Genomic DNA, 25,411 nt, shown 5'->3' with positions numbered 1-25,411 from the left:
AGGGTGTGAGGGTACCAGGTGTGTGTTCTGCAGGGGTCCCCAGGGTGTGAGGGTACCAGGTGTGTGTTCTGCAGGGGTCCCCAGGGTGTGAGGGTACCAGGTGTGTGTAGAGGGGTCCCAGGGTGTGAGGGTACCAGGTGTGTGTAGAGGTGTCCCCAGGGTGTGAGGGTACCAGGTGTGTGTTCTGCAGGGGTCCCCAGGGTGTGAGGGTACCAGGTGTGTGTTCTTCAGAGGTCCCCAGGGCTGTGGGGATATTGGGTGTGTGTAGAGGAGTCCCCAGGGTGTGAGGGTACCAGGTGTGTGTTCTGCAGGGGTCCCCAGGGCTGTGGGGATATTGGGTGTGTGTAGAGGAGTCCCCAGGGTGTGAGGGTACCAGGTGTGTGTAGAGGTGTCCCCAGGGTGTGAGGGTACCAGGTGTGTGTTCTGCAGGGGTCCCCAGGGTGTGAGGGTACCAGGTGTGTGTTCTTCAGGGGTCCCCAGGGCTGTGGGGATATTGGGTGTGTGTAGAGGAGTCCCCAGGGTGTGAGGGTACCAGGTGTGTGTAGAGGAGTCCCCAGGGTGTGAGGGTACCAGGTGTGTGTTCTGCAGGAGTAGGGGAATCGTGCAGTTTCCATGTCGGTCCAGAAGGTAGAGACTTTTATAGCTCATGGTAAACACCCGTGGGCGCCAGGAAGACGCCAGGGGAGGGAAGGATTAGGAGAGAAGGATTAGGAGAGAAGCGGTGGAGGGCACCTGGCCCCAGAAGCAGGTGGTCTCCAGCCTCCTAGGACAGTCCCCGGACATGGCAGCCTTACATACAAGCATGCACACACATGCCAGCCATACATGAACATGCAGTCACGCCTGGGATGCGCTAGTATGTATCACACACCTACACAAACACACATGCAGTCACACACGAGCATCCCCACAGTGACAGTCAAACACACACACACACACACACACACACACACACACACACACACACGGCGCCCGGCTTGGCCCCCAGCACCCCCGGCCCGCCATCTGCACCCGGGACAGCACCACCGCCCACGTGTGGGGGGCGGGCTCGGTGCGGGGCGGCGCCTCAGCGTCTCCGAAGGGTCCATCCAGCCGCCGAGCAGGTAGGAGCTTGCTGGGACCCCTCCCCGAACGTGTCATCGTGTCTGCCCCCTCGAGGCGCGGGTAGGGGGGCACCGGATGCCCAACAGGGAGCCCAGGTTTCAGAGGCAGGGAGGAGGGTGGAGACGCCCGTGAGGACGGGAGTCCCGTTGGGACCCAAGACTGAGGCAGTCGGGGGCAGTCTGGGTCGGGTGTGGGAGCCCATTTTGGATGGTCAGGAGAGCAGGTGTGAGGACCGGTCAGGCAGGAGGGTCCCACCTGCTGCGATGGGCGCGGCGGGGTGCCGAGCAGCGGGCAGCCCACACGTCCCCAGCCCGAAGCAAAGGCGTGACGACCGTAGGCAGCCCCCCTCCCTCTGCTGGCTGACCCCACGATCCTGGCCCGGGGTCCCAGGCACCCACCCACCCGGCTGGAGCAAACCTGCCCCACCCGGCTCCCCAGAGTGTGCGTCAGCCCGGCCCCGTCGTCCTGGTAACAGGGCGTTGCCCGGCAACCAGCCTGCCTTCCACCCTACCCCCTACCGGCGGTTGCTCTGGGCGACGCAGGTTCCCTTGTTGGCCCTCGCCCACTTGCAGTCCAGGCCGTTGGGCCTGGGGGCGGGAGAGGGAAGCGAGGAAGGAAGTCGGAGAAATACCGGGGGTGCCCAGGAGGGCGGGAGTGGATGCAGCTAGATCCTGGAATCTCCACAAAGGGCGCGCCCGCCTGTTGCGAGGAGGCTGGGACTACAATTCCCGGCATGGCTCGCGGCTATTGGCCAGCTAGTGTGCGGTGGTGGCTTGAGCAGCAGCCTCATGGGAGTTGTAGTCCTTTCTTGTGAGGATGCTTGCGGTGGGAGTGGGCGGGCGCAAGCACTTGGGTATCTACAGGAAGGACCGTAGGACCCCAGAGCCATGTTTCCTGAGCCCCCAACTCAAGGGTCACCAGTATCCGATGCGCCTCCAGATTCCAGCCGCCTCAGCCATGGTCCAGGTGAGTCAGGTGGGGTAGGGGCTGGGCCCAGGGTGGGATTAGAGAGATATAAGGGAGACTGGTAGGCTGGAAAATCAGGCTGGAATGTGGAGTCTTAGTATTCTGGACTGAAATCTGGAGGGAATGGGCTGGCCCAGGACTGAAGGGTGTGGCCGGGAGGGGGATCCTGGGCTGGCGGGATTGCAAGGGCCAGAGGCAAGGGAGAGGGAGTGAGCCAGTCTGTTGGTTGTCAGCCCGGGTTTGGGCTCAAGTTGCTTCCAAGTCGGAAGGCAAAATCAGGAGACCATATGGAAACTGCTTGAGGGGAAGAGAGGTGAGGATTCCAGATCCTCACACGGATCGGGCCACATCCGCCAGCCCACCTGCCAGTGCCTCAGTGACCCTGCTCTCCGCCCTCCACAGTGCCTCCCTGGGCCCTGGCCACCCTCCTGCTGCTCTCTGGCCTCCTCCTCTCCAGCTGCTGCTTCTGTCTGTACCGGAAGCGATGTCGCAGGCGGATGGGCAAGAAGAGCCCAGCCCAAGCCCAGGTCCACTTCCAGGAAGTGAAGGAGCTGGGGCGGAGTTACATAGACAAGGTGCGGTCTGGCCCCGCCCCCTGCTCCACGGACCCACTCTTCCATTTCCTGTTCACTCACCTGCCCCATGCGTGTCTGTCCATGTCTGACGCTGGAAAGCTGGGCATGCCTCTGTCCACAGGAACTTGTCCTGGGTAGGATGGGAGCCAAACGCTAACAGACACTGCCCAGGGCAGCCTTGTGTCACGCTTGGGGTTAACCGGCACTGTAAGAGCAGAAAGAAAGACGGTGGGGAGGGCGGAGACCTTGGGGAGGTGACTTCTATGCAGGGATGTACGAGGCAGAGTTGGCCAGGAGCAGGGACGAGCAGACCCAGGGAGGAGCCCGGACGAGTTCTGGAAGCTGTGGCACGGAATGTCCACGTCCTGCCCTCGGCCACCCAGGGGCCTGAGAGCCTGGGAGCCCCGGGAGAGGGACGGGGCAGATGGGCATAGGAGCAGACCTTCAGAAAGGTGCGGTTTGGGGCAGGTTTGGGGCCAGGAGAGCGGGAAGGTGTGGCAGCCTGCAAGTACGGAAGAAAGAGGGCTCCTGGGACACACACCCTTGCAGAACTGGACCGCAGGCCTTGCAGGTCCTGGGACTCTGGGTTTCTAGCCCAGGGAGACTGTGCCCAGCCAGGGGACCCTGGGGCTCCCTGTCCCTCTCTGCTCCCCATCTTAGAACTTCTCCCTTCTGCCATAGCTGCTGGAAGTATGTCTGTCGGGATCGTGTTAGGGTCCTGTTAGCCAGCCCTTAAGCCAGTGATGGATAGAGGCCCTGTGCGTCAGAGACTCCTTGGGTAATTCCAGACACTGAAGCAACTCCTGCCAGGGACCCAGCGAGTTTTAGCATACCACTCGGGAATGCTGATTCACACGGAACTGTGGTCATAAGACATTTCCTGGTCCACTTTGAGGAGGCACTGCGTGTCACCCTGTCCCTTCCCTGCCCCTGACTCTGCCCTTGCCCCATGGCTCCCCAAGGTGCAGCCGGAAGTGGAAGACCTGGAGCCAGCAGCACCCTGTGCGGGGCAGCAGGCAGCGGAGAAACACACGTTGGGACGGCTGCAGTATTCCCTGGATTATGACTTCCAGAGTGGCCAGGTGGGTGAGGTGTTGGGGGAGCATCTTGGGGTCCCAGCTCCCTCCCGGAAGGAGGGAGCTCAGATGAGAGCCTCACCCCTCCCCCTCTGTCTCCTGTGCCAGCTGCTTGTGGGCATCCTGCGGGCAGAAGGCCTGGCAGCCTTGGACCTGGGTGGCTCGTCCGACCCCTACGTGCAGGTGTACCTGCTGCCAGACAAGCGGAGGCGGCATGAGACCAAGGTGCATCGGCAAACACTGAGCCCTCGCTTTGAGGAGACCTTTGCCTTCAAGGTGAGCCCCTGGCCTCAGGCTGCCTGCAGCTTGGCCCCTGGTCATGGCCTTCATCGTTGGCCCGTCCTTCTGGGTTTCACTGACCCTGGTTAGTTCCTGAAGAGGCCGCAATTCCCCAGTTAGACTCCACTGAGATGTCTCCCCGGCTGCCCCCCGGGGCTGCCCCCCCACCCCACGCTGTGTGTGCACCCCATCTTCTGTTCTCTCCACATCCCCTGCCCTGTCCCCAGATTCCTTATGTGGAGCTGGGGGGCAGGGTGCTGGTCATGGCAGTGTACGACTTTGACCGCTTCTCGCGCAATGACGCCATCGGTGAGGTGCGGGTCCCCATGAGCTCTGTGGACTTGGGGCGGCCGGTGCAGGCGTGGCAGGAGCTGCAGATGGCTCCGCGGGAGGAGGTGAGTGTGTGTGGCCTTCCTGTGGCTCTGCCACTGACCTACAGGCCTTGCGTCTGCTCCCGGGCCATTCCATTCTAAGGTGTGTGGGGGGGGGGGGGCGGAGGCAGAGCTAGGGCCAAAGTGACGGGTCCCGTGCCTTCTTACAGCCAGAGAAACTAGGGGACATCTGCTTTTCCCTCCGCTATGTCCCCACGGCTGGGAAGCTCACCGTCGTCGTCCTGGAAGCGAAGAACCTGAAGAAGATGGACGTGGGTGGGCTCTCAGGTGTGTGGGAGCAAGGAAGGGGGGCAGGTGGGGCTGGGACAGCGTCTGGGCCCTGGGGGTCTTCCAGGCTGGAAGGTGAGCTCAGTTTGGACAGAGACCCCTCTTTCTCCTCTAGATCCCTACGTCAAGGTGCACCTGCTGCAGGGCGGCAAAAAGGTGCGCAAGAAGAAGACCACCATCAAGAAGAACACGCTGAGCCCCTACTACAACGAGGCCTTCAGCTTCGAGGTGCCCTGTGACCAGGTGCAGGTGAGCCCAGGCCCGTGCGGGGACAGAGACCCTCAGCGCCCCCTACAGACCAGGTTCTGGAGAGCGGAGGTCTTCCTTCCCGTCTGTGGGACGCACTCTGGGCAGGGGCTCTCAAAATTGGCTTCTTCCCCTCTAAAAAAATCAGAATGGACTGCGAGCCAGCAAGATCAGGTAGCCCTAGCCCTCAGGGAGGCCCCGCCCCCAGCAGGACCAAGGTGGCCCGAGTTCTCCCCGCCTCCCCTGCCTGGGGCCAGAGCCAGTTTGGGGACAGTGCGAGATCTTCCGCTGGCCCAGCCCTGACAGCGAGACCCATAGCTGTGAGCCGCTCGCGTGCCATCACTCCTCCTCCTCCTCGCCCCCACAGAAGGTCCAAGTGGAGCTGACCGTGCTGGACTACGACAAGCTGGGCAAGAACGAGGCCATCGGGAGGGTAGCGGTGGGCGCGGCAGCGGGCGGCGTGGGCCTGCGGCACTGGGCTGACATGCTGGCCAACCCGCGGCGGCCCGTCGCCCAGTGGCACTCGCTGCGGCCCCCTGACCGCGCGCGGCACCCTTCGGCACCCTGACCGCCTCACCAAGGCCACCCCTCTGCCCCAACCCCCTCACCAGGGGCCCCACCAGCCCTGCCTCCGCACCACTGCCCACGCCCCTCTGGCTGCGCCCCACTACACCCCTGGGGCGTCTCCTGCTGTGACAATCAGCCCTGCTCTTCCTGCACCTGCTCCACCTGCTCCAGAGGCCCAATACTCAGCATCTCCCACTGGTTGGTAGGCTAGGAGTGGGGAGCCTCAGCACCCCCTCGTCTCTCCACCTGCTCCCTTCCCCTGGCTCCCGGGCCCCCCCAAACCTCGTGTCTACTGCTGAGGGTTACTTGCTCACAAGCTCAGACTCGTCCTCTCCCTGGCTCGTCCCTCCCTGTCCTCCTGTCAGCAAATGCCACCTGCTTGTTTGTTTTTGAGATGCGTGTCTTGTTACTCCCCCACCCCCCACCACTGTCACATGCCAGATGGGGTTTGGGGTGACACAGGAAGATCTGTGGACTTGGAAAGGTGGCCGTGAGCACCCAGTGAAGGGACAGAGAGTGCGTGCCCTGAGCTGCTGGTTGAGAGGTCAGATCCCTGTGCAGGTTGTGATGTTCGTGGGATTTAAAAATTCCTGCAGCGGAAGGCTGTGATGTCTGTGTGTGACGTGTGTGCACATGCGTGTGTGAACGGGGGGCGATGTCTTTAGGAAGACAGTCCCCCGAGCTACCACTGTCATCAATGTGATGATGGCCCCAGGCTGAGAGATGAGGCCGTTGCCCCCGGGACAGTGTGAGGCCTGTCCTGAGCCACACAGCCAGGAAGGCACCCGCTCTCCTGGGGCAGCCCCGTTTGGATTTGGAGGGTGGCCAAGGATAAACAGACCAACAAGACCTGGGCTACGGAGGGTAGGGGGAGTGACACTGTGGCACGGCCAAGCACCACCTGCAGTGCCAGGATCCCATATGGGCAACCATTCGGGTGTCGGCTGCTCTACTTCCCATCTGCTCCCTGCCTGTGGCCTGGGAAAGCAGTGGAGGACGGCCCAGAGCCTTGGGACCCTGCACCCACCTGGGGAACCAGGAAGAAGTTCCTGGCTCCTGGCTTTGGATCAGCTCAGCTCTGGCCATGATGATCATTTAGGGAGTGAACCAGCTGATGGAAGCTCTCATTGCCTCCTTCTCTCTGTAACTCTGCCTTTCAAGTAAATACAATAAATCTTAAAGAAAAAAAAAAAAAGAAGAAAAGACCTCAGCCATTGAGAATGGCAGTGGTGCTTGGAAGAGCCCAGAGCATTGAAACGGGCAGTCCGGTCAGGGCAGAGGGGGTGGGGACGGTGTCCTGGAGCACTAGTCAGCCGTGAAGATGGGCCATGAGCTGCCAGGTCACACTTTAGCCTGAAGGACCTGGAGGACACAAGAGCCTGTGCTTTATGGTCTTGTCTCTGAGACTTGAACCAACCCATCTTCCAAGCTGACCACAGAGAAAGTGAGCAGGTGGAGGGGGTGGGGGCAGGGCGCACGGCTCAGCCAATGGGAGAACATTCTGGCACCCAGTGGCCACTCAGTCTGAGTCATCGTCCAGTGTGTGGAGTGGGGGGTGTGGGGTGGGAGCGCTCACAGGGGACCAGATCAGATTGGAAGTGGAGGGGCTGGGACTCGAACCAGGCATTCCTGGGTGTATGCTGGTGTCCCAAGTGGCAACTTCGCCAGGGAACCAGATGCCCAGCCCCAGGACTCAGGCACTGGCCTTGGGGGATGGGGGTCAGTGTTGGAACGCCTAGTCGCTCTGACCCATTGGAATGAAGCCCTTTCCCAGTGGTCCTGGAGGATTTTATACTGATGACCGATGAAGCTGACCTGTCTGGGGGCTATGGCAACACCTTCACTGGCCATGTCCCATGTGGTGCCCAGAAGGTGATGACCATGAATTAAGCCTTACTCTGCCCAAGAGGTGGGTCCTCTCCATGGATACACCCAGGCCGCAGCAGGTGGTGGTGGCGGTAACTATGAAGGAAACTGCTAAGGTCCCTGGTGGGACAGCCAGGATGGGCCTCCAGGGCTGACCAGGGACCACAGCCCAACAGCAGTGATGGCAGCCACACCCTGCCGGGCATCCAGACCCACAGCAGCTGCTGAGCCAGCAAGGGGCCGGCAGGAAGGAAGCTTGCTGGCCCCCGGGCCGAAGGCCACCCTCTCTGGGTGTAGCATGGACGGCTGAGGCCATTCCGCGGGCAGGGTGTAAGCAGAACTCCGAGGAAGATGCTCCCGACCAGGGTGAGGGTCGGAGCGAGGTGAGGAGGGGCCATTAGACCCCGCAGGAGCCCTGATGCTAAGGATCAAGCCAAAAGAAAATCATCGGGCTTGCGTGATAAATCCTCACCTTGCATCCGCATCCCAGCGGCTCCACTTACCCTGTTGCCTGCCAAAGGCCTGGAAAGTGGCAGAGGATGGCCCAAAGACTTGGGACCCTGCACCTGTGTGGCTCCTCTGGCCTTTGTGGCCATCTGGGGAGTGAGCCAGTGGATGGAACAGCCTTCTTCCTGCGTAGTTCTTTCAAAAGAAATGGGTTAACCTCTTTTAATCCATTAGCCTTGATCCAGGGGCAACACAAACAGTCTGAATCACGGGTTAATTGCACCATGGTGTCAGCGCCGTCTTCCACCTTGGCTGAGGCTGCAGTGTGAGGGGGAAAGGAACGCCCATGCCTGGGCCCCAAACCCTGGCGCCCTCGTCGCAGCTCGAAGCTGACCAGGCCTCCCCCAGCCCGGAGATTCAAACCCACCCGGTCCCCTTCCAGCACCTTGGCGGCCAGCGTTGTCGTCATGGCGACCGCGTCCCCCCGCCCTCCTCTCCCTGCTCTCCGAGGCGGGAGGGAGCGGCGTCCCTCAGCGTGCCCATTGGCCACAAGTTCGTAAGTGGGCGGCTCCTCTTCACATCTGTTGGCCAGAGGCCGCAGCGGGCCCTTCTCGCGTGCTGTCATTGGTCCATTATTGGAAAAGCACAGGGACCCCCGGGCGGCGGTTGCGGAGCCGAGTCCGAGTGCCCGCGCAGCAGCTGGCAGGCAGGCAGGGGCGTCTGGGACTCCCTGGACAGGGTAAAGGTGAGGGGGGAGGGACGCCAGGTGCAGGATAGGGGAGCATCGGGAGGGGCGGCGTGAGAGCGGAGGACAACTGTCTGCCTCGCAGGGCGATGACCACGGCGGCCGGCTGTGGCTTGGGCTTTGGCTCGGTGTCCTGGTGGGGCTTGTCGCCGGCGCTGGACCTGCAGGCGGAGAGTGAGTCCCCCCACGCCATCTCACGCCAAGGGTGCCTTTCCAACCAGCCTCGCCGCCTTCTGCGCGCGCAAACGTTGCCCAAGGTCCCCCATCGGAACTGGTCGTGGACTACAAGTTCCGGAATGCTCAGAGGCATAACTCCCTTCAAAAACCTTGGTCGCGGGCGCAGTGTCTTCTGGGACTTGTAGTTCACAGTTCCCGGGCGTTTGGCAGGGTGAGGGGGCAATCTTGAGGACCGCCCGTCCCAACTCGCTTTCACTCTGCCAGCTCCTCTGGTGGACCCAGACTCGCAAGCTGATACCAAGTCCAAGATCCCTGACCTGGACGTGCTGATGTTGGGCTCTGTGGATGGCAGACACCTGCTCCGGACTCTGGCCCGAGCCTCTCTCTGGCCACCCAGGAGATTCAATGTGAGCTGGGATTCTGCGGCAGAAGTAGGAGGATAGTGGAGAGGAGAACCTGGGTTCATGAGTCTCGAGGAGAGGAGATGGGGTCCAGGGAAAAACTGGCTGGAGCCTGGACCCAGGAATCCTGGGGAAGAAAGGAGTTGGGGGGTTGCAAGCGCCTACAGCTTAGGTCTCCCGAGAGGAGGGGGTCCCTCTCGGGGACCCAGACTCCTGTGCCTACTCCTGGTTGCGGGGAGTTTTCCACATCACACCGTCTCTCTCCCTAGTTCTACGTGTTGGAGAACAATCTGGAAGCCGTGGCGCGGCACATGCTGATCTTCAGCCTGGCCCTGGAGGACCCTGAGAAGATGGGGTTGCAAGGTCAGATGCCACAGGTGTCCTGTCTTGGTGGTCCAGCAGCCCATTCAGACACGCAGCATGGTAGACAGGGGGACACGGGTATGTGTGTACGTGGCACACAGTTCCCTCCTGTAACAGCCTTAACTAAACTAAACAGCCTGTTCACACACACACACACACACACACACCCCACCTATATAGGTGGGACTGGAGCGGGTGGGGGTGGGGAGGAAGGGCCGAAAAGATCTAGGTTGTAAGTTATCCTTCCTGGTATGCGTGGGAGGGGGGATGCTCATGCGGCTAATACCGAACAACAGATATTAAGGGCCTGATTTCTGGGCTCATTGTATGACCCCCAACCTCCCAGAGAAGAGCGAGACCTTTCTGGAGGTGTGGGGGAACGCGCTGCTGCGCCCAGCGGCCGCCGCCTTTGTGCGCACCCAGGCACACCTGCTGGCACAACTGGTCCCGGAGCCCGACCGTCTGGTGGAGCAGCTGCCCTGGCTCGACTTGGGCACGCTCAAGGTGCGGGGACCTGGCGTCCGCTCGGGTCACCGACTGGGATGGAGGGCCGACAGGAAGGGCTGGCCTGGGTGGAGCGGGCTGGAGGGCCCCAACTCCCTGACCTGCGGGAGGGATTAAAGGGCCGTTGGAGCAGCCGTCCCTGCCGCCCCTCACCCTCACCACCTCTGCCCCACGCACGCCCGCCGTGCAGTTCCGCGAGCGAGACGTCCTGGAGGCCGTATTCCGCTTCTGGGCCGGCGGGGAGAAGGGGCCGCAGGCCTTCCCCATGCGCCGCCTCTGGGACTCGCGGCTGCGCCACTACCTGGGCTCCCGCTACGACGCGCGGCACGGCGTCAGCGACTGGGACCTGCGCATGAAACTGCACGACCGAGGGGTATGGGGAGGGGGACGCGGAGGCGACCCTGGGGAGAAGGGAGGAGGCCGGGGAGCACCCTGCACGCCTGTCCACTTCTCCTGGGCCTCTGTTCCTCCTACCACAGGCGCAGGTCATCCACACGCACGAGTTCCGACGCTGGCGGGACACGGGGGTCGCCTTTGAGCTCAGAGACTCCAGTGCCTACCACGTGCCCAACCGAACCCTGGCGTCCAGCCGCGTCCTGAGCCACGTGAGTGGAGTCCGTGCTGGACCGGACCTGGAGCCAGGGCTCAGCGATTCCCACAGCAGCTGACGCTCCTCTTCCCACCCCTGCTTTTGCAGAGCGGGGAGCGCATGGTAGCACGCGGGTACTGGGGGGACATCGCCACAGGACCCTTCGTGGCCTTTGGCATTGAGGCCGACGACAAGGATCTCTTGCGGACCCGCAATGGACAGCCGATCAAGGTGGGCAGTGGGCAGGGCCTCACCCCATCCCCTCTGTGCTCCAGGTCCTGTGCCCAGGCACCCCAAGTCGCGGGCCCCGCCGGCTCCCATCTGTAACCTGGGCGTGTGCCCCACACAGACCGCCGGGGAGATCACACAGCACAACGTGACAGAGCTGCTCCGGGAGATGGCCGCCTGGAGGTGCCCAGCAGCCGCCCGGGAGGACCTGACCGGGACACACGGGGCACAGCCGAGAAGCCCGGAGCCGCCGGCCGCAGGTGTCTCCGTCCCAAGGGTCTGACTCGGAGCACACCGGGCGGAGGAGGAGTGTGGGCGCTGAGCGCGCCGAGACGTCCACGCGTGGTTCCATCTCACCCCGAGGTGACCCCTGTCTGTCCTCCCCGTAGCCCCCGCCCGGGAGTCCTTCACTGTCCACTTCCTGCCGCTCGGCTCTGCCCAGGCGCTCCACCTCAAGGGCTGCTACCGTGGCCGGTTCCAGCTGCTCTACGTGGCCTGCGGGTAGGAGGGGTGGGCACCCTCCTCCTGCACCAGCGGCCTCCCAGTCCTCTGCCAGGGACACCCGAGTGATGGCCTCTCCCCTCTGCCCTCTGCAGGATGACCCATCTGCTCAGTCCCGAGCTGGGGGCCTGCTTGGCCCCTGGGGGGAACCTGGTTGTGGAGTTGGCCCGGTGAGCCAGCGGGCGGAGGCACAGGCTCGGGGGCGGCGGGCTGGGGGCCCTGACGCTGGGCAGGCCCCCGCCCTGACGCGGTATCTCTGCTCAGGTACCTGGTGGACCTGAGGCAGCCGCAGCTGCAGGGTTTGTGTTCGCGCGTCAGGGAACAGGCCCAGGCGGCGGGATTCGTCCCGCAGAACCAAGTCAGCCCCTCGGACACCTTCGCGCGCTTCTGCAAGCTCCGGGATCCTGCTCCCTGCTGCGGCGACCCCGCCCCTGCTACTGCCCAGTCAACCCCGCCCCCTGGAGCCCTGACCCCGCCTCCCCAAGCAAAGACCCCGCCCCTAGGTGACCTGGCCCCGCCTCCCGAAGCAAGGACCCCACCCTGTGAGGGCCTTTTCCCGCCCCTAGATGGTCTGGTCCCGCCTCCTGAAGTAGAGTCCACGCAGTGAAGGCCTGGCCCCGCCCCCCGGTGGCCTGGCCCCGCCCCACCCATCATCCTAGGCTCAGGCAGTCCTGGCTCCGCCCCACAGGCTCTGGCCCCGCCCTCGACGGCCTGGCCCCGCCCCACCCATCATCCTAGGCTCAGGCAGTTCTGGCCCCGCCCCTCAGACTCTGGCCCCGCCCCGCGCTGGTCAGCCTGCACCGCAGGGTCTGACCGGACCCCTGTCCTTCCGTCTGGAAGCAGCCCAGTGTTAGCCTGCAGTCCCGCTGGGGTCACACCCAGGCCGCTGGTTCTCAGCTTCCCTCTCCACAGTCTCCCCAGTGACTGGTGGTGTTCTGGAATGTTCTCAGGATTTTTAACTGCAACCCAGGCCTCTCAGGCCAGCCCTGGAGACCCGTGCTGCGTGTCCGCCCTCTGCGTCCCCCTTCCCGCCGGGCACCTCATTCCTCACAGCGGCTGTAGGGCCGGCGGGGGCCAGTAAAGACTCGAGTTCCGTGCCCAGCGTGTCCTGTGTGTCCTGAGTGGGACCGGGAGGACCACGACCCCACCCCGGGCCCCTCACGGTCACGGTCACCCGCACTGGGCCCGGGTTTGCGGCCGAACCCCTAGATGGGGAAGAGATAAACCGAGTCCTCAACGAGGTTCCGATCTGCCAGGGGTGTCCGGGGGCCCTGAGGGGTCAAGCTGGACCCCACGGTGGAGGGCCGAGGGTTCCGGAAGCAGTGGCCGTGACCCCGGCCAAGGGCAGCGCCGCCCCTCACGCGCCCCGCTATCTGCTGGTATATATAGTGTCTGCGCTCGCCCTCTATCTCAGTGTCCGCGGTCAGACCCGAGCGGAGGACAGCCCGTGTCCCCCTGCGGCCCCAAGGTCACCCCGGACACCCCTCAGGGCGCCCCCTGCCCAGCATGGCGGATGAGTGAGTGAGGCTGGGGACCCCCGGAGCCCCCAGGACGTGGGAGGAGGGGGCGGGGGGAGAAGTCCCAGGAGACCGGGGAGGGGACGAGGGGCGCCTCCTGGGCCCCGAAAGGCCACCATTGATGGCGCTTCTCTCCCCGCAGGAGCAGTGATGCGGTGATTGCCCTGGGCCATGGCTGGGGGGCCTCGGGGAGTGGGGGCCCCGGGGTGTGGGGGGCCTCAGGAAGGGAGGGTCCCGGGGTGTGGGGGGCCTCGGGGAGTGGGGGTCCCGGGATGTGTGGGGCCCCGGGGTGTGGGGGGCCTCAGGAGGGGAGGGTCCCGGGGTGTGGGGGGCCTCGGGGAGTGGGGGTCCCGGGATGTGTGGGGCCCCGGGGTGGGGGGGCCTCAGGAGGGGAGGGTCCCAGGGTGTGGGGGCTCCCGGGGTGTGGGGGGCCTCAGGAGGGGAGGGTCCCGGGGTGTGGGGGCTCCCGAGGTGTGGGGGGCGCAGGGCTTGGGGGGCCTCGGGATGTGGGGCCCCCGGGGAGTGGGGGTCCCGGGATGTGTGGGGCCTCAGGGAGTGGGAGGTGCCAGGGAGTGAGGAGTCCCGGGGCGTCGGGGGTCCCGGGATGTGGGGGCCCCCGGGGAGTGGGGGGTCCCGGGATGTGGGGGTCCCAGGGCGGGCGGCCTGTGGCCCCGGTGGTGACCAAGTCCTCAACCCCAGGCGGGGGAAGCACCCCCCGCGCCCGCCCCGGTGCGACGCCGCTCCTCCGCCAACTACCGCGCCTACGCCACGGAGCCGCACGCCAAGGTGGACAGGGTCTGGGAGGACCCGGGTTCGGAACCCCGGGACGGCCTGTGGGGGGAGGGGCGGGCCCCAGGGGTGGGCGGGGCCTAGGGGAAGCCGGACTAGGACGCGTCAGAACTGCCCGTGGGCGGAGCCCCGTAGCCTGTCATTCTGCCAGGGATGGGCGGTACCTGGGCGGAATCAGAGCCCCGATTGGTGGATGGCACCAAGACGGGCGCGGCTTCCCCTAAACCAAGAACTCAAGTTGGAAGGCGGGCCTAAATCTGCACCTGCTTGAGGCGGGGCTGGCGGGCGGGTGGGTTCCTTCCTCCTCCAAGCGTCTCCCTCCTCCATCCTTCCTTGCTCCATGTCACGGGCAGAAAAAGTCCAAGATCTCCGCCTCCAGAAAACTGCAGCTGAAGGTGAGATGGGCGGGAGAGGACGGCGCAACGTGACACGGGGGCGGGGCCGGGACGGGCCTTCGTTCACTGAGAGCGAGGGGCGGAGCTCTGGAAGGCCGAGGGGGCGGGGCCTAGAGTTGGGGCGTGGTCTCCGCTCACTGAGAGCGAGGGCGGGTCTCTGGAGGGCCGAGGGCGGGGCCTAGCGTTGGGGCGTGGTCTCCACTCACTGAGGGTGAGGGCGGGGCTCTGGAGGGACGGGGCTGGGCCTCGCGTTGGGGCGTGGTCTCCGCTCACTGAGAGCGAGGGCGGAGCTCTGGAGGGCCGAGGGGCGGGGCCTAGCGTTGCACCGGTGCCAGTCTGGACGCCCCTCCGCAGACCCTGATGCTGCAGATTGCCAAACAGGAGCTGGAGCGTGAGGCCGAGGAGCGGCGCGGGGAGAAAGGGCGCGCCCTGAGCACCCGCTGCCAGCCCTTGGAGCTGGCGGGGCTTGGTTTCACCGAGCTGCAGGTACCAGGTGCCCCCCGCAAGTACAGACTCAGTTCCACCTGCTGTTCAGGACCGGGGTCCACTGTCACAGCCCCTCCCGCCTCAGGGACGCAGATGTCTGGCTACACTCCAAAGCTGGAGCCCTGTTCTTGCAGCCGGGGCTCTCCAAGCAGCCCGGGGTTGCCACTGCGTACAGTGGGAGCTGCAGTGCCCAGAGTCCTTTAAGGGTGCGTCTGTTCCCTCCTCCCTCAGTCCCAGGAACACACGGAATTCCCCCATCCCCACCCAGGACTTGTGCCGTCAGCTGCACGCACGTGTGGACAAGGTGGATGAAGAGAGATATGACGTAGAGGCCAAGGTCACCAAGAACATCACCGAGGTGTGCGCTGTGTGCTGGGCCGCGTGGACCCTGGCAGGGTGGGAGCTGGAGGACGGGGGACGAAGAGCCCGCACTTGCCAAGCCAGGCACGGGAGGCCGAGACACTGGAAGGCAGGACCAGGGCTACCTGGTGAGCCAGAAGTGAGCCTTAAAAGGAAGTGAGGGAGGGGTTTCCACTTCCTGCCATGGCCACCCCCAGATTGCAGATCTGACCCAGAAGATCTTTGACCTGAGGGGCAAGTTCAAGCGCCCCACCCTGCGGAGGGTGCGGATTTCAGCGGACGCCATGATGCAGGCGCTGCTGGGCACCCGGGCCAAGGAGTCCCTGGACTTGCGGGCCCACCTGAAGCAGGTGAAGAAGGAAGACACAGAGAAGGTGAGTGTGGCCACGCTGGGAGAGGGATGGTCTGGTTCAAGGGCGACGCCTTTGGGAGCTGAGGGAAGCAGGAGGGGCCACCTGAAGGGCAAGAGAAAGGAAGTCGCAAGGACAGACAGGAGAGCATAAGCAAGAGAGAGGAAGCACATGAGGGAGACAGGAAGCGCATGAGGGAGACAGGAAGCGCATGAGGGAGACAGGAAGCACATGATGAACTGAAAGTCACTAGGAGAGCTTGGCAGAGCTTGAGGGGACAGAAAATGTCTCAGAACAGCATGTGGTGGCCCTGTGGGAGGAGGCTTGAGGGGCTGGACACAAGACACGACCCCAACCGCTGTGTTCCCCCAGGAAAACCGGGAGGTGGGAGACTGGCGCAAGAACGTGGACCTGCTGAGTGGCATGGAGGGTCGCAAGAAGAAGTTCGAGGGCTGAGCTCGCTCCCGCCCCGGCCCGACACCAGCCTGCTGAATAAAGCTTCTGGCCTTGCACCTGCTGTGGCAGCCATTTCTGCTCCACCCCTGGGCCTGGACTGGGGGAGACGGGGGGCTTCACAGCTCAGAAGCAAGATGTGCCTCCAGTGTGGGGCATCCTTGGTTCTGTGGGGGAGTGTCAATGAGAACACAGGGAGACACACACACACTCACACACACACACACACACACTCACACACACTCGGGAGAAAGGCCTCAGGCGACAGCAGGCTGAGACAAAAGCAGGTACAGAGAGAGAAATGCCGAGAACAGCTCACAGAAAGCCGAGAGAGACAGCCATGAGACTCAAGGAGAGGGAGCCAGAACGAGCTAGAAAGAGCCAGAAAGATCCACACAGGGACACGGAGAGAGGGGCACGCACAGAGATACCCACCGACCCAGCCCCCTGGAGAACAGTCAGAAAGGCAGAGTGAGCCAGACCCACATAGGATGCCCTGAGAGAGGGGCCCAAAGACAGACCAAGATGGAGCCCAGAAAGACGCCCTGGGCAAGGAGGTCAAGGTCACGGCCTGACTGGGGGAGGGAGAGGACACAGAAAAAGAGCAGCGTCAGATGGTGGGGATGGGTGCTGGGACGCTGAGGTCTCCCAGCCTGACACCCCATCCTCTCCTCCCTCCCCCCACCACACACCTGCTTCCCAGTTTTAGAGTTGTTGTCAACACAGTGGAATCCTGGTGGCAGACAAAAGGGTGGGGGCGGGGAGATGGCCCCGGAGATGCCCCGGAGCATGGAGCCAGAAGCCGTGCCCCTGTTTGGGTCTAGGGACCTCATGGGGCCAGCATGGAGCCCTGTGGGCAGCTGAGGGGTCCCCACCCCAGTCCAGGGCTCCAAGCAGCAGGGGTGGGTGGGGGAGCGGCGCTGGGGCACCAGCAGGTGCTGGACCCTAACTTGAAGGGCTCTGAGCTCAGGAATTCCCCCTCCCTCTCCCAAGGTGGGCGGGGCCCAGCTGTCCGGCTATAAACCCCCATAAACCCAGGATGCGTCAGCCCCCTTGGACAGGCCAGGCTCAGCTGCAGTTCCAGCACCTGCATCCCACACTTTAGGTAACGGGGCTCTGTGGTTTCCATGGAGGGTGTCCTGGAGGGATGGGTGGGCAACAGCAGTGGGGATGGAGGGCCACGAGGTGAGGGTACAGGAGCAGGCCTCTGGTGTGAAGGGGAAAAGTACACCATAGGACTTGGGGTGCCTCCTTGGAGCCATGGTGGTTTTGGGGGAGTCTGGGGGAATCTCACAAGCGGAAGGTGACTGCACTTGGCCACCAATGGGTCCGAGATTATGACTAGGGGGTCTCCAAATCTGAGGGTCTCAGGATTCAGGATGTTGGGCACTGGGGTCTCCATCTCCCCTGAGGGATGGTGCCCGGGGTCCGCAGGGATGGGATGGCATTTGGGGTGTCACAGGCTAAGCCCTGACTTTGGTCACAGCCCGTGAGGGATCAGGACAAATAGCGCATCTGGGCTACCAAAGCGTGCCAATCCTCACCCTGTGCGTGGAGTTGCAGGACTCTTGGCTCGAGTGGGGTGTGGGGGGACTCAGAGACAGGGGAAGGGTCAGAACGAGGTCCAGGGCACAGGCCGCTCTGGGAGGTGTGTGCCACCTCGGGTGAAGGTGAAAACACACAGGTGGTGCCAATTGTCACAGAAGCCCCCCCCCCAGCAAATGCAGACATCCCCCAAAATAGCAGGTGGGTGGGGCTGCTATTGTCTTCAGCCCTGGCCCGCTGCAGTCCTGTCCTAATCCTGTCCTAATCCCCACGGCTCAGGTTCCCCAGACCTGTCACTAGACAAAAGGGGACAGCTGTACGGGAGGAGGGCAGGCATGTGCCAAGCCCACGTAGTGGTCCAGCCCAGACCCTCCTCCCTCACACCCAGGGGTCCAGCCCAGACCCTCCTCCCTCACACCCAGGGGGCCAGCCCAGACCCTACTCCCTCACACCCAGGGGTCCAGCCCAGACCCTCCTCCCTCACACCCAGGGGTCCAGCCCAGACCCTCCTCCCTCACACCCAGGGGTCCAGCCCAGACCCTCCTCCCTCACACCCAGGGGTCCAGCCACTCCTCCCTCACACCCAGGGCTCCAGCCCAGACCCTCCTCCCTCACACCCAGGGGTCCAGCCCAGACCCTCCTCCCTCACACCCAGGGGTCCAGCCCAGCCCTCCTCCCTCACACCCAGGGTCTCCAGGTCCCTCTCCTTTCTGACCTCACACTCCTCTCTCCCTTTGGTCTCAGGTCTTTCCAGAATGTCGGACGTAGAAGAGCAGGAATATGAGGAGTGAGTGACTGCTGAGGGCATGGCGTGGTGGGTTGGGGGCTGCGAGAAGCCGAGGTCCCCTCCCAGGGGCTTTTCTAACCCTTCTCTCATCTCTCCCCAGGGAGCAGCCAGAAGGTACGGGGAGCTTTGGGGAGCTGCGGGGTGGGACTCAGAGCCCACTTGTCTCCTGTGCCCCGTTTGCTGCCTCAGCGGAGGGGTCCTGGGCCGGGGCCACGCGCTCTCCCCACGCCCCCTCCCCTGACGCCTTCCCCTTCCCTCCAGAGGAGGACGCTGCCGAGGAGGAGGAAGGTGAGGTCTGGAGCCGCACGTGGGGCAGCGGCGGGACGCGGGGCGCCCAGGGCCTGGGCTCCAGTTCCTCTAACAGCCTCTCCCGTCTCTCCCCTCTCTGCCGCCCCCCACTTCCTCCCCGGGCCTGGCCGCTCCCCTCCCTGCTCCCCAAATCCTCGCCTCTGCTCCCGCCCCTCCCCAGCCCCCGAGGAGCCGGAGCCGGTGGCAGAGCGAGGTAACGGTGGCTGCTTCGCTTCCTGGGTCCGACTCGGGGGTCCCCGCCCTCCCCGGGGACCCCCACCCCGGGGACCCCCAGCCCAACCCGCCCCGGTCCTTTAAGCACCCCTAGCACACTCTGGCGGCCGGAAGGGAAATGGCGTCGCCGCGCCCCTAACCCGTTCCCTTCCGTCTTAAAGAGACCGACACCCAAGCCTTCTTCGGGGGACTCCGGCAGAAGGGTTGGGTGTTCGCGGAGAGCCCCTCAATCGCCCACCCCTAGCCATCTCCTTTCCCCATATACATTCACACTTGGGGCGTGGGATGCCCAGGTGGGACAAGAGGAAGGGGCTGGGGGGTGTGGTTCTGGGGTCGCTGCGGGAGAGAGAGGGGCATTGTTCCTTGCCCCTGCCCTCCGGAGGGTCTGACGGGGCCAGGATCTGTCAGCGAGGAGGGTCTGGGGTGCCCGGGGAAGGAGTGGGGTGGAGGGGTCCCCACACCAGATCTGAATGTATATGTGACGCGTGTGACCCTCCACTTTCTGCCACTGCCCCTCCTCCCACACCCCTCTCCCCAGAACTGGACGCCGGAGTCCTCCCTGGGCTCGGGGGGTAGTAGGGGCGCGGGGAATACCCTCTCCCCTCACCCCAGAACGCTCACTAATGGTTTCCTTGTATCCCCTCGCCCCACCAGAAGAGGAGCGCCCCAAACCTAGGTGAGACCCTGTCAGACCGGGGTGCGGTACCCCAGCGCCTGGCCTCTGCTCTGCGGGTCGAGCGCAACCAGCCCCCCACCAAGGAAGCCGAGGCCCCCTGGAGGCGGAGGGAGCGGTCCCAGCGCTCCTCGTCCCTTCCGTCCCCACAGCAGGCCCATGGTGCCCCCACTGATCCCCCCGAAGATCCCGGAAGGGGAGCGGGTGGACTTCGACGTAAGTGGCGGGCTGCGCGGGGAGGGCGGCCAGGGCAGCGCTGCCCGGGAGGGGCCTGGCCTGGGCCGTGCCTGGCACGCCCCGTGTCCCGCAGGACATCCACCGCAAGCGCATGGAGAAGGACCTGCTGGAGCTGCAGACACTCATAGACGTGCACTTCGAGCAGCGCAAGAAGGAGGAGGAGGAGCTGGTGGCGCTGAAGGAGCGCATCGTGAGTCCCCCTGGGGAGGGCGTCGCGGGGTCTGCCCTGGGGACAGGGCGTCGCGGGGTCTCCCCTGGGCAGGGGGGCGTCGCGGGATCTGCCCTAGAGAGCAGGGCGGCCTCGGCCCCTCCCTCACCGCCCCCCATCCTCCAGGAGCGGCGCCGGGCCGAGAGAGCCGAGCAGCAGCGCTTCAGGACCGAGAAGGAGCGTGAGCGCCAGGCCAAGCTGGCGGTGCGTGCGGCGGGGGCCCGGGGCGACCCCCGCTCCCGGGGGAGACCCCTGCCTTCCGCGCGCCCCGGGGCTCAGCGGGAGACCCCGGCCTTCCACGCGCCCCGGGGCTCAGGGGGAGACCCCCGCCTTCCACGCGCCCCGGGGCTCCGAACCCCCGCTTCCCGCAGGCCCTGGAGCGACCCCCATCTTTCACGCATCTGGTGGCTGGAGTGGACCCCGTCTTTTGCGCCTCTGGTCCCGGGGCGACCCCGCTTTCCTCGCGTCCCGGGGCCCCGGGGCTTTGCTTCCCCCGGGGAGCCCCCAGAGCCCCCCTTCCTGGCCCCCCAGGAGGAGAAGATGCGGAAGGAGGAGGAGGAGGCCAAGAAGCGGGCGGAGGACGACGCCAAGAAGAAGAAGGTGCTGTCCAACATGGGGGCGCACTTCGGCGGCTACCTGGTGAAGGTGCGCGTGGGGGCGGGGCTGCAGGCTCGGGGCGGGGCCTGAGCCCAGGGGCAGGGGGCAGGCATGGGGGCGGGGCCTCGGCCGGGGCGGGGCTGCAGGCTCGGGGCGGGGCCTGAGCCCAGGGGCAGGGCTGAAGGCTCGGGGCGGGGCCTCAGCCGGGGCGTGGCCTCAGCCCCGGGCTCCGCCCCCTCCGCAGGCGGAGCAGAAGCGCGGCAAGAGGCAGACCGGGCGCGAGACCAAGCTGCGGATCCTGTCGGAGCGCAAGAAGCCGCTGCACATCGAGGCCATGGGCGAGGAGCAGCTGCGGTAGGCGGCGGGCCGGCCTGGCTCCCCGGCCCTGCTGGGGCTGGTGGAGCGACTGCCTCGGGTCAGCTTCCCCCACGGCCGGGTCCCTGCCCCGGACGCCCTGGGAGCCGCCACCCCGCAGCGCCCCCAGTACAGCAGTCCTCTGGGTTACAGTGTGAGAGACACGACAAGCAGACCCCCCTCCTGCTCCAGGACCCCCCTCCTGCTCCAGGACCCCCTCTCCTCCTCCCAGGACCCCCTCCTGCTCCAGGACCCCCTCTCCTTCTCCCAGGAACCCCTCCTGCTCCAGGACCCCCCTCTCCTCCCAGGACCCCCCTCTCCTCCTCCCAGGATCCCCTCCTGCTCTAGGACCCCCTCTCCTTCTCCCAGGAACCCCTCCTGCTCCAGGACCCCCTCTCCTCCCAGGAACCCCTCCTGCTCCAGGACCCCCCTCTCCTCCCAGGACCCCCTTCTGCTCCAGGACCCCTTCTGCTCATCCCAGGACCCCCATCCTGCTCCAGGACCCCCATCCTGCTCCAGGACCCCCTCCTGCTCCAGGACCCCCTCTCCTCCTCCCAGAACCCTCCTCCTGCTCCAGGACCCCCCTCTCCTCCTCCCACGGCCCCCTCTCCTCTCAGGACCCCCCTCCTCCTCCCAGGACCTCCCTCCTCCTCCCAGGGACCCCTCTCCTGCTGCCAGGAGCCCCCCCTCGCCTCTTCTCAGGACCCCCCTCTCCTCCCAGGGCGTCCCCTCTCTGCCTGGGCCAGCTGCTCCTACAGGGGTGCGGGAGGAGGGCCTGAGGGGGCGCCGACTGTCTCTCGGCTTTCCAGGAGCCGCAGTAAGGCTGCTGGCCCGACCTAACCCTGTGTCCCTCTGGGACAGGCCAGCTGAGCCCGGGGGTGCAGAGCGGGTGGGGCTCTGCAGTGGGCGGAGCCTCTGCAGTGGGCGGGGCCGCACCATGCCTGTGCATCAGTGGGCGGGGCAGCGATGGGCGGGGCTTGGCCGTGGCTGTGCAGCAGTGGGCAGGGCCTCTGCTGTGGGCGGGGCCAGAATGTGGCCGGAGCCGGGCTGAGGCCGCCGGGTGCTGTCCCCAATGCCCTCTCTGGGCTCCACCTTCCAGGCAAAAGGCCCAGGAGCTGTCGGACTGGATCCACCAGCTGGAATCCGAGAAGTTCGACCTCATGGAGAAGCTCAAGCAGCAGAAATACGAGGTGGGCGGGGCCTGGGTGAGACGTGTGGGCGTGGCCGGCTGGCTGGGCGGGACCCAGAGACAGTCCGAGGCGGGGCAACGTGACTGATGGAGGACATGGGACCAGAGGTGATGGGCGGGGCCATGACAGACGGAGCCTGCCATGGGTGGGGAGCATGAGAGGTGGGCGGGACTAGCGGTGATGGGCAGGGCTGGTGGCGAGTCAGGGCCAATGTAGGCGGGGTCATCGGTTGTGGGCGGGCCCCAGCCTCTGACGCCCCAGCCTCTCCCTGCTCCCCCTGCAGATCAACGTGCTTTACAACCGCATCAGCCACGCGCAGAAGTTGTAAGTGAGATACAGCCAGTGCCCACCTGCCCCTGCCCGTGGGGCTTCCTGTCCCTGCCTGCCTCTCCCTCTCGGGGACTCTGCAGTCCGCTGTCCAGGGCCTCAGGGATCTCGTGTCCAGGGGTCCCGGGTGGGCAGAGGGCTGCCCAAGGTGCAGCTCAGCACCTGCACAGCCGGCGGCTCGACCATCCATCCAGCCTTGGTGTCCATGGCGTGGGCTGCGGGGTCTGCTTCTCGCCTGGCCATCTGCCTCGCCTGGGGTCCCTCCTATGTGAACCCCCTCCCTAAATCACACACTCCATCTACGCTCAAACTCCAGGCTGGCTCTGGGTCCATGCAGGCCCCTGCGGTCCTGACCTGGCACTGCCTCTGTCTCTTCTCTCTCTCACAGCCGGAAGGGGGCAGGGAAGGGCCGTGTTGGTGGCCGCTGGAAGTGAGGCCCAGCCCAGGACACCTGGCGTCATGGCTGTTGGAGTGTGCGTGCTGTTCTGTGCTTGAAATAAACACTCCCCCCAACATGGTGGTTCCTCTTGGTCACTGACGTGCGTGGAGGTCTGTGTGTCTGACCCAGCAGCCTGTGGCTCCTGCACACCAGGTCCAGCCCCCTACTTGCTGTGGGACAGCTGCCTGGGGAGGTGGCCACGCTGGGCGTTACCACAGTCCTGCGAGCTTGTTGGCCCTGGGGGCACCAAAAGGTGGTGGAAAATGGACCTTGCAGGCAATCCCTTTTGTTGTTGTTGAAAGGTAGGAAGCACTGTGTCCTGCTGGGACTGGACACAGCTGCACGGGGTGCATGCGGCCACACCTGGCAGGTCCCTGTATGGACACGAGTGGCGCCAGGCGAATCTGCTAGGGACGCGATGGGGATGGGAAATGCCCGGTCCTTCTGAGGTGGATGTTAACAGGGAGGGTTGCCAACCTGGGTCTGAGCTTCGTGGTCAGGGGCCCTCGGCACTAAGAAAGCAAAGCTGATGGAGGAATGACCGAGCCAAAGCTGCCGGCCGGCCAGCGCGTGCCCCCTGTGCTGGGGACGAAGGTCCGGTCACGGGGATCATTGTGGCCATCTGGGATGGAGCAGCAGGTGGCAGCTCGTCTCTCCTGTCTCTCCTGTCCCTCTGTCTCTCCTGTCTCTCTTGTCTCTCCTGTCTGTCTCTCCTGTCCCTCTGTCTCTCCTGTCCCTCTGTCTCTCCTGTCTCTGTCTCTCCTGTCTCTCTGTCTCTCCTGTCTCTCTGATGAAAGAGCAGAGGCACAGGCTGAAGGAGCCCATTCTTCCTCCTGCTACAGAGGCAGGCGGCAGCAGGTGCCCATCCCTGTCCCACCCCCCATGTGCCAGAGGTGTGACCTTGGCTTCTCAGCCTTCATGACCACGAGCAGCCACCTTCTCCAGTTTCCACGCCTCTCACTCCAAATGATCCCACGGTGGCTGCAGGGACAAGGATGGCAGTGACGAGAGCCCGGAGTGAGTGGGCAGTGAGGGGAGCCTGGAGCGAGTGGGCAGTGAGGAGACTGGGCAGTGAGGGGAGCCTGGAGTGATTGGCAGTGAGGGGAGCCCGGAGTGAGTGGCAGTGAGGGGAGCCCAGAGTGAGTGGGCAGTGAGGAGACTAGGCAGTGAGGGGAGCCCAGAGTGAGTGGGCAGTGAGGAGACTAGGCAGTGAGGGGAGCCTGGAGCGAGTGGGCAGTGAGGAGACTGGGCAGTGAGGGGAGCCCGGAGTGAGTGGGCAGTGAGGAGACTAGGCAGTAAGGGGAGCCTGGAGCGAGTGGGCAGTGAGGAGACTGGGCAGTGAGGGGAGCCCGGAGTGAGTGGCAGTGAGGGGAGCCCGGAGTGAGTGGGCAGTGAGGAGACTAGGCAGTGAGGGGAGCCTGGAGTGAGTGGGCAGTGGGGGTGCCAACTGCGCCCTCCTCCTCAGTGCCTGTGGTGGCAGTTAGTTGTCTGGTGAGGGCCAGCTTCCAGGGCTGGATCCCTGCTCTGGGTGGCTGTCCGAAGCCCGGCCTGAAACCAGCTGTTGCCTTATGGAAGGAAGGGAGCAGCAAGCCCCGGGTGGGGTGGCAGGGGATGGCAGCCTGCCGCCTGGGCCACAGGGGCAGCACCAAGATGACCGCTCCTTTGTCCACCACCTTAGCCCATCTGGGACCTTCTACTCAGCAGGCTCATGCTGCCCCCGCCAGCTTGTGTTCACTGCATAACAGCTGCCCCGAGTGGCAGGCGTGGTTGGCGACTGGGGCAGGGCTCAGCTGGGCAGTTCTTCCTGGGCTGAGTCTGCAGGGCCTGGCTGCTTCCTCAGTCACCCCAGATGCCAGGGAGCTGTCCCCGGGGTTCGTGGATGATGCGTTCCTGCCTGGCCTCCTGCGCCAGGACTTTGCCCATCTGTCGATGCTTCTTCGTGTCCTCATGGCCCGACCCAGGACCCTGCCCTGTGACACCCCCGGAGGATCACCACTACTCTGCTTTAGCATGTTGTGCTTGGCTGCCGGCAAGACAGACTGAATGGTTTTGCAGGGAGAGGGAAAGGACGGGTTTGCTTCCTCCCGCACAACCTCAGGGAATAAAGGCATGCGGCTCAGGGCAGGGGAGGAGGTCATGTCCACCGCCGGAGTTGTAGCCATCACACCTGCTGTCCGGGAAGAAAGATGGCAGAGACAAGAAGACGAGATAGGACAGCCACTCGCGGGAGAGGAGCCTGGGCTGCTGGCTGCGCCTTTGCTAGCAGGGTGCAGGGGTCTGGAATTGCAGGAGGGGAGGACGCTGGGCCCCTCATCCCGTCTGCCGGTCATCACTCAGTTCCAGTACCCAGACCCCACACGGGGAGACGCATCCCCGCCTCCCAAGCACGCTTCCTGGGGCTCTTTGTTTAAAGGAGTTCAGGACAGACTTATGTCTCAGTTCCACAAGGCAGAGGAGGCACAGGGAAGATGTAAGGATGTTGTAGCGAATACCATAGCAAGGCAACAGCAGGGAGCTCCTGCTGCTCCAGGGAGGACAGCTTTCCGGGCAGGGGCTGCTCTAGGGACCGTGTTGAAGTCAGCTTCCTGTTGGCTGGAGTCGGGGGAGGACCCAGGGTGTCTCTGAAGCTCAAGCAACTTCTCCAAGGACAGTGGAGGGACAGCACAGGCCTGGCACGGCTGTGGCCCACGTGCACACGGCCAGGGGAGTGTCCTGCGTGGCCTCAGTTCACCCCTCCGGAGAGCGACTTTTCCGTCGCCGCCTTTCGGTGTATTGCAGGCCCTGAGAACCAGCGGGGAACACGCTGGAAGCAGAAATCTGTTCCAGAAAAAAATCGTAAAGTCTGTGGAAAGTCATAAGGAAAGTTAGTTCCGTATCCTCCAGGGTCCC

At 64.7% G+C, this 25,411-nt stretch overlaps 4 protein-coding genes across 8 annotated transcripts; all 4 read left to right on the top strand.

Annotated features, from left to right (window-relative positions):
• Window positions 1–982: 982 nt before the first annotated feature.
• SYT5 (synaptotagmin 5) lies at window positions 983–5,718 on the top strand. Of its 2 annotated transcripts, XM_058674431.1 has the most exons (9): window positions 983–1,103; window positions 1,968–2,070; window positions 2,473–2,645; window positions 3,608–3,727; window positions 3,830–3,997; window positions 4,228–4,395; window positions 4,542–4,659; window positions 4,775–4,908; window positions 5,273–5,718. In XM_058674431.1, exons 2-9 carry the CDS (start codon window positions 1,992–1,994, stop codon window positions 5,471–5,473), a joined length of 1,161 nt encoding a protein of 386 aa, XP_058530414.1. In that variant the 5' UTR covers window positions 983–1,103; window positions 1,968–1,991; the 3' UTR covers window positions 5,474–5,718. The 2 variants fall into 2 exon arrangements, with proteins under 2 accessions (XP_058530414.1, XP_004596988.2); XM_004596931.2 differs by lacking the exon at window positions 983–1,103 and having other exon boundaries at window positions 1,323–2,070.
• Window positions 5,719–8,393: 2,675 nt separating this feature from the next.
• DNAAF3 (dynein axonemal assembly factor 3) lies at window positions 8,394–11,900 on the top strand. Its single transcript, XM_004597103.2, has 12 exons — window positions 8,394–8,530; window positions 8,616–8,704; window positions 8,972–9,114; window positions 9,378–9,471; window positions 9,818–9,975; window positions 10,166–10,348; window positions 10,455–10,580; window positions 10,673–10,795; window positions 10,914–11,052; window positions 11,182–11,293; window positions 11,389–11,463; window positions 11,558–11,900. The coding sequence occupies exons 2-12, from the start codon at window positions 8,620–8,622 to the stop codon at window positions 11,898–11,900; spliced, it is 1,581 nt and encodes a 526-aa protein (XP_004597160.2). The 5' UTR covers window positions 8,394–8,530; window positions 8,616–8,619.
• A 1,580-nt stretch (window positions 11,901–13,480) lies between these two features.
• TNNI3 (troponin I3, cardiac type) lies at window positions 13,481–15,702 on the top strand. The gene is made up of 6 exons (XM_058674366.1): window positions 13,481–13,596; window positions 13,953–13,994; window positions 14,349–14,480; window positions 14,749–14,838; window positions 15,038–15,214; window positions 15,563–15,702. Exons 3-6 carry the CDS (start codon window positions 14,355–14,357, stop codon window positions 15,644–15,646), a joined length of 477 nt encoding a protein of 158 aa, XP_058530349.1. The 5' UTR covers window positions 13,481–13,596; window positions 13,953–13,994; window positions 14,349–14,354; the 3' UTR covers window positions 15,647–15,702.
• Window positions 15,703–18,322: 2,620 nt separating this feature from the next.
• On the top strand, window positions 18,323–22,595 carry TNNT1 (troponin T1, slow skeletal type). 4 transcript variants are annotated; one of them, XM_058674144.1, is made up of 10 exons: window positions 18,323–18,477; window positions 19,152–19,173; window positions 19,326–19,386; window positions 19,481–19,597; window positions 19,742–19,819; window positions 20,147–20,260; window positions 20,457–20,566; window positions 21,666–21,756; window positions 22,040–22,080; window positions 22,472–22,595. In XM_058674144.1, exons 3-10 carry the CDS (start codon window positions 19,330–19,332, stop codon window positions 22,515–22,517), a joined length of 654 nt encoding a protein of 217 aa, XP_058530127.1. In that variant the 5' UTR covers window positions 18,323–18,477; window positions 19,152–19,173; window positions 19,326–19,329; the 3' UTR covers window positions 22,518–22,595. The 4 variants fall into 4 exon arrangements, with proteins under 4 accessions (XP_058530127.1, XP_058530128.1, XP_058530126.1 ...); XM_058674145.1 differs by having other exon boundaries at window positions 19,323–19,386; XM_058674143.1 differs by lacking the exon at window positions 18,323–18,477 and having other exon boundaries at window positions 18,942–19,173.
• Window positions 22,596–25,411: the final 2,816 nt, after the last annotated feature.

This window comes from Ochotona princeps, chromosome 16 (genome assembly GCF_030435755.1).
Source record: "Ochotona princeps isolate mOchPri1 chromosome 16, mOchPri1.hap1, whole genome shotgun sequence".
Classification (NCBI taxonomy): domain Eukaryota; kingdom Metazoa; phylum Chordata; class Mammalia; order Lagomorpha; family Ochotonidae; genus Ochotona; species Ochotona princeps.
Note: the sequence above shows the minus strand (reverse complement) of the source record. Positions and strands in the feature narration are given on the sequence as shown.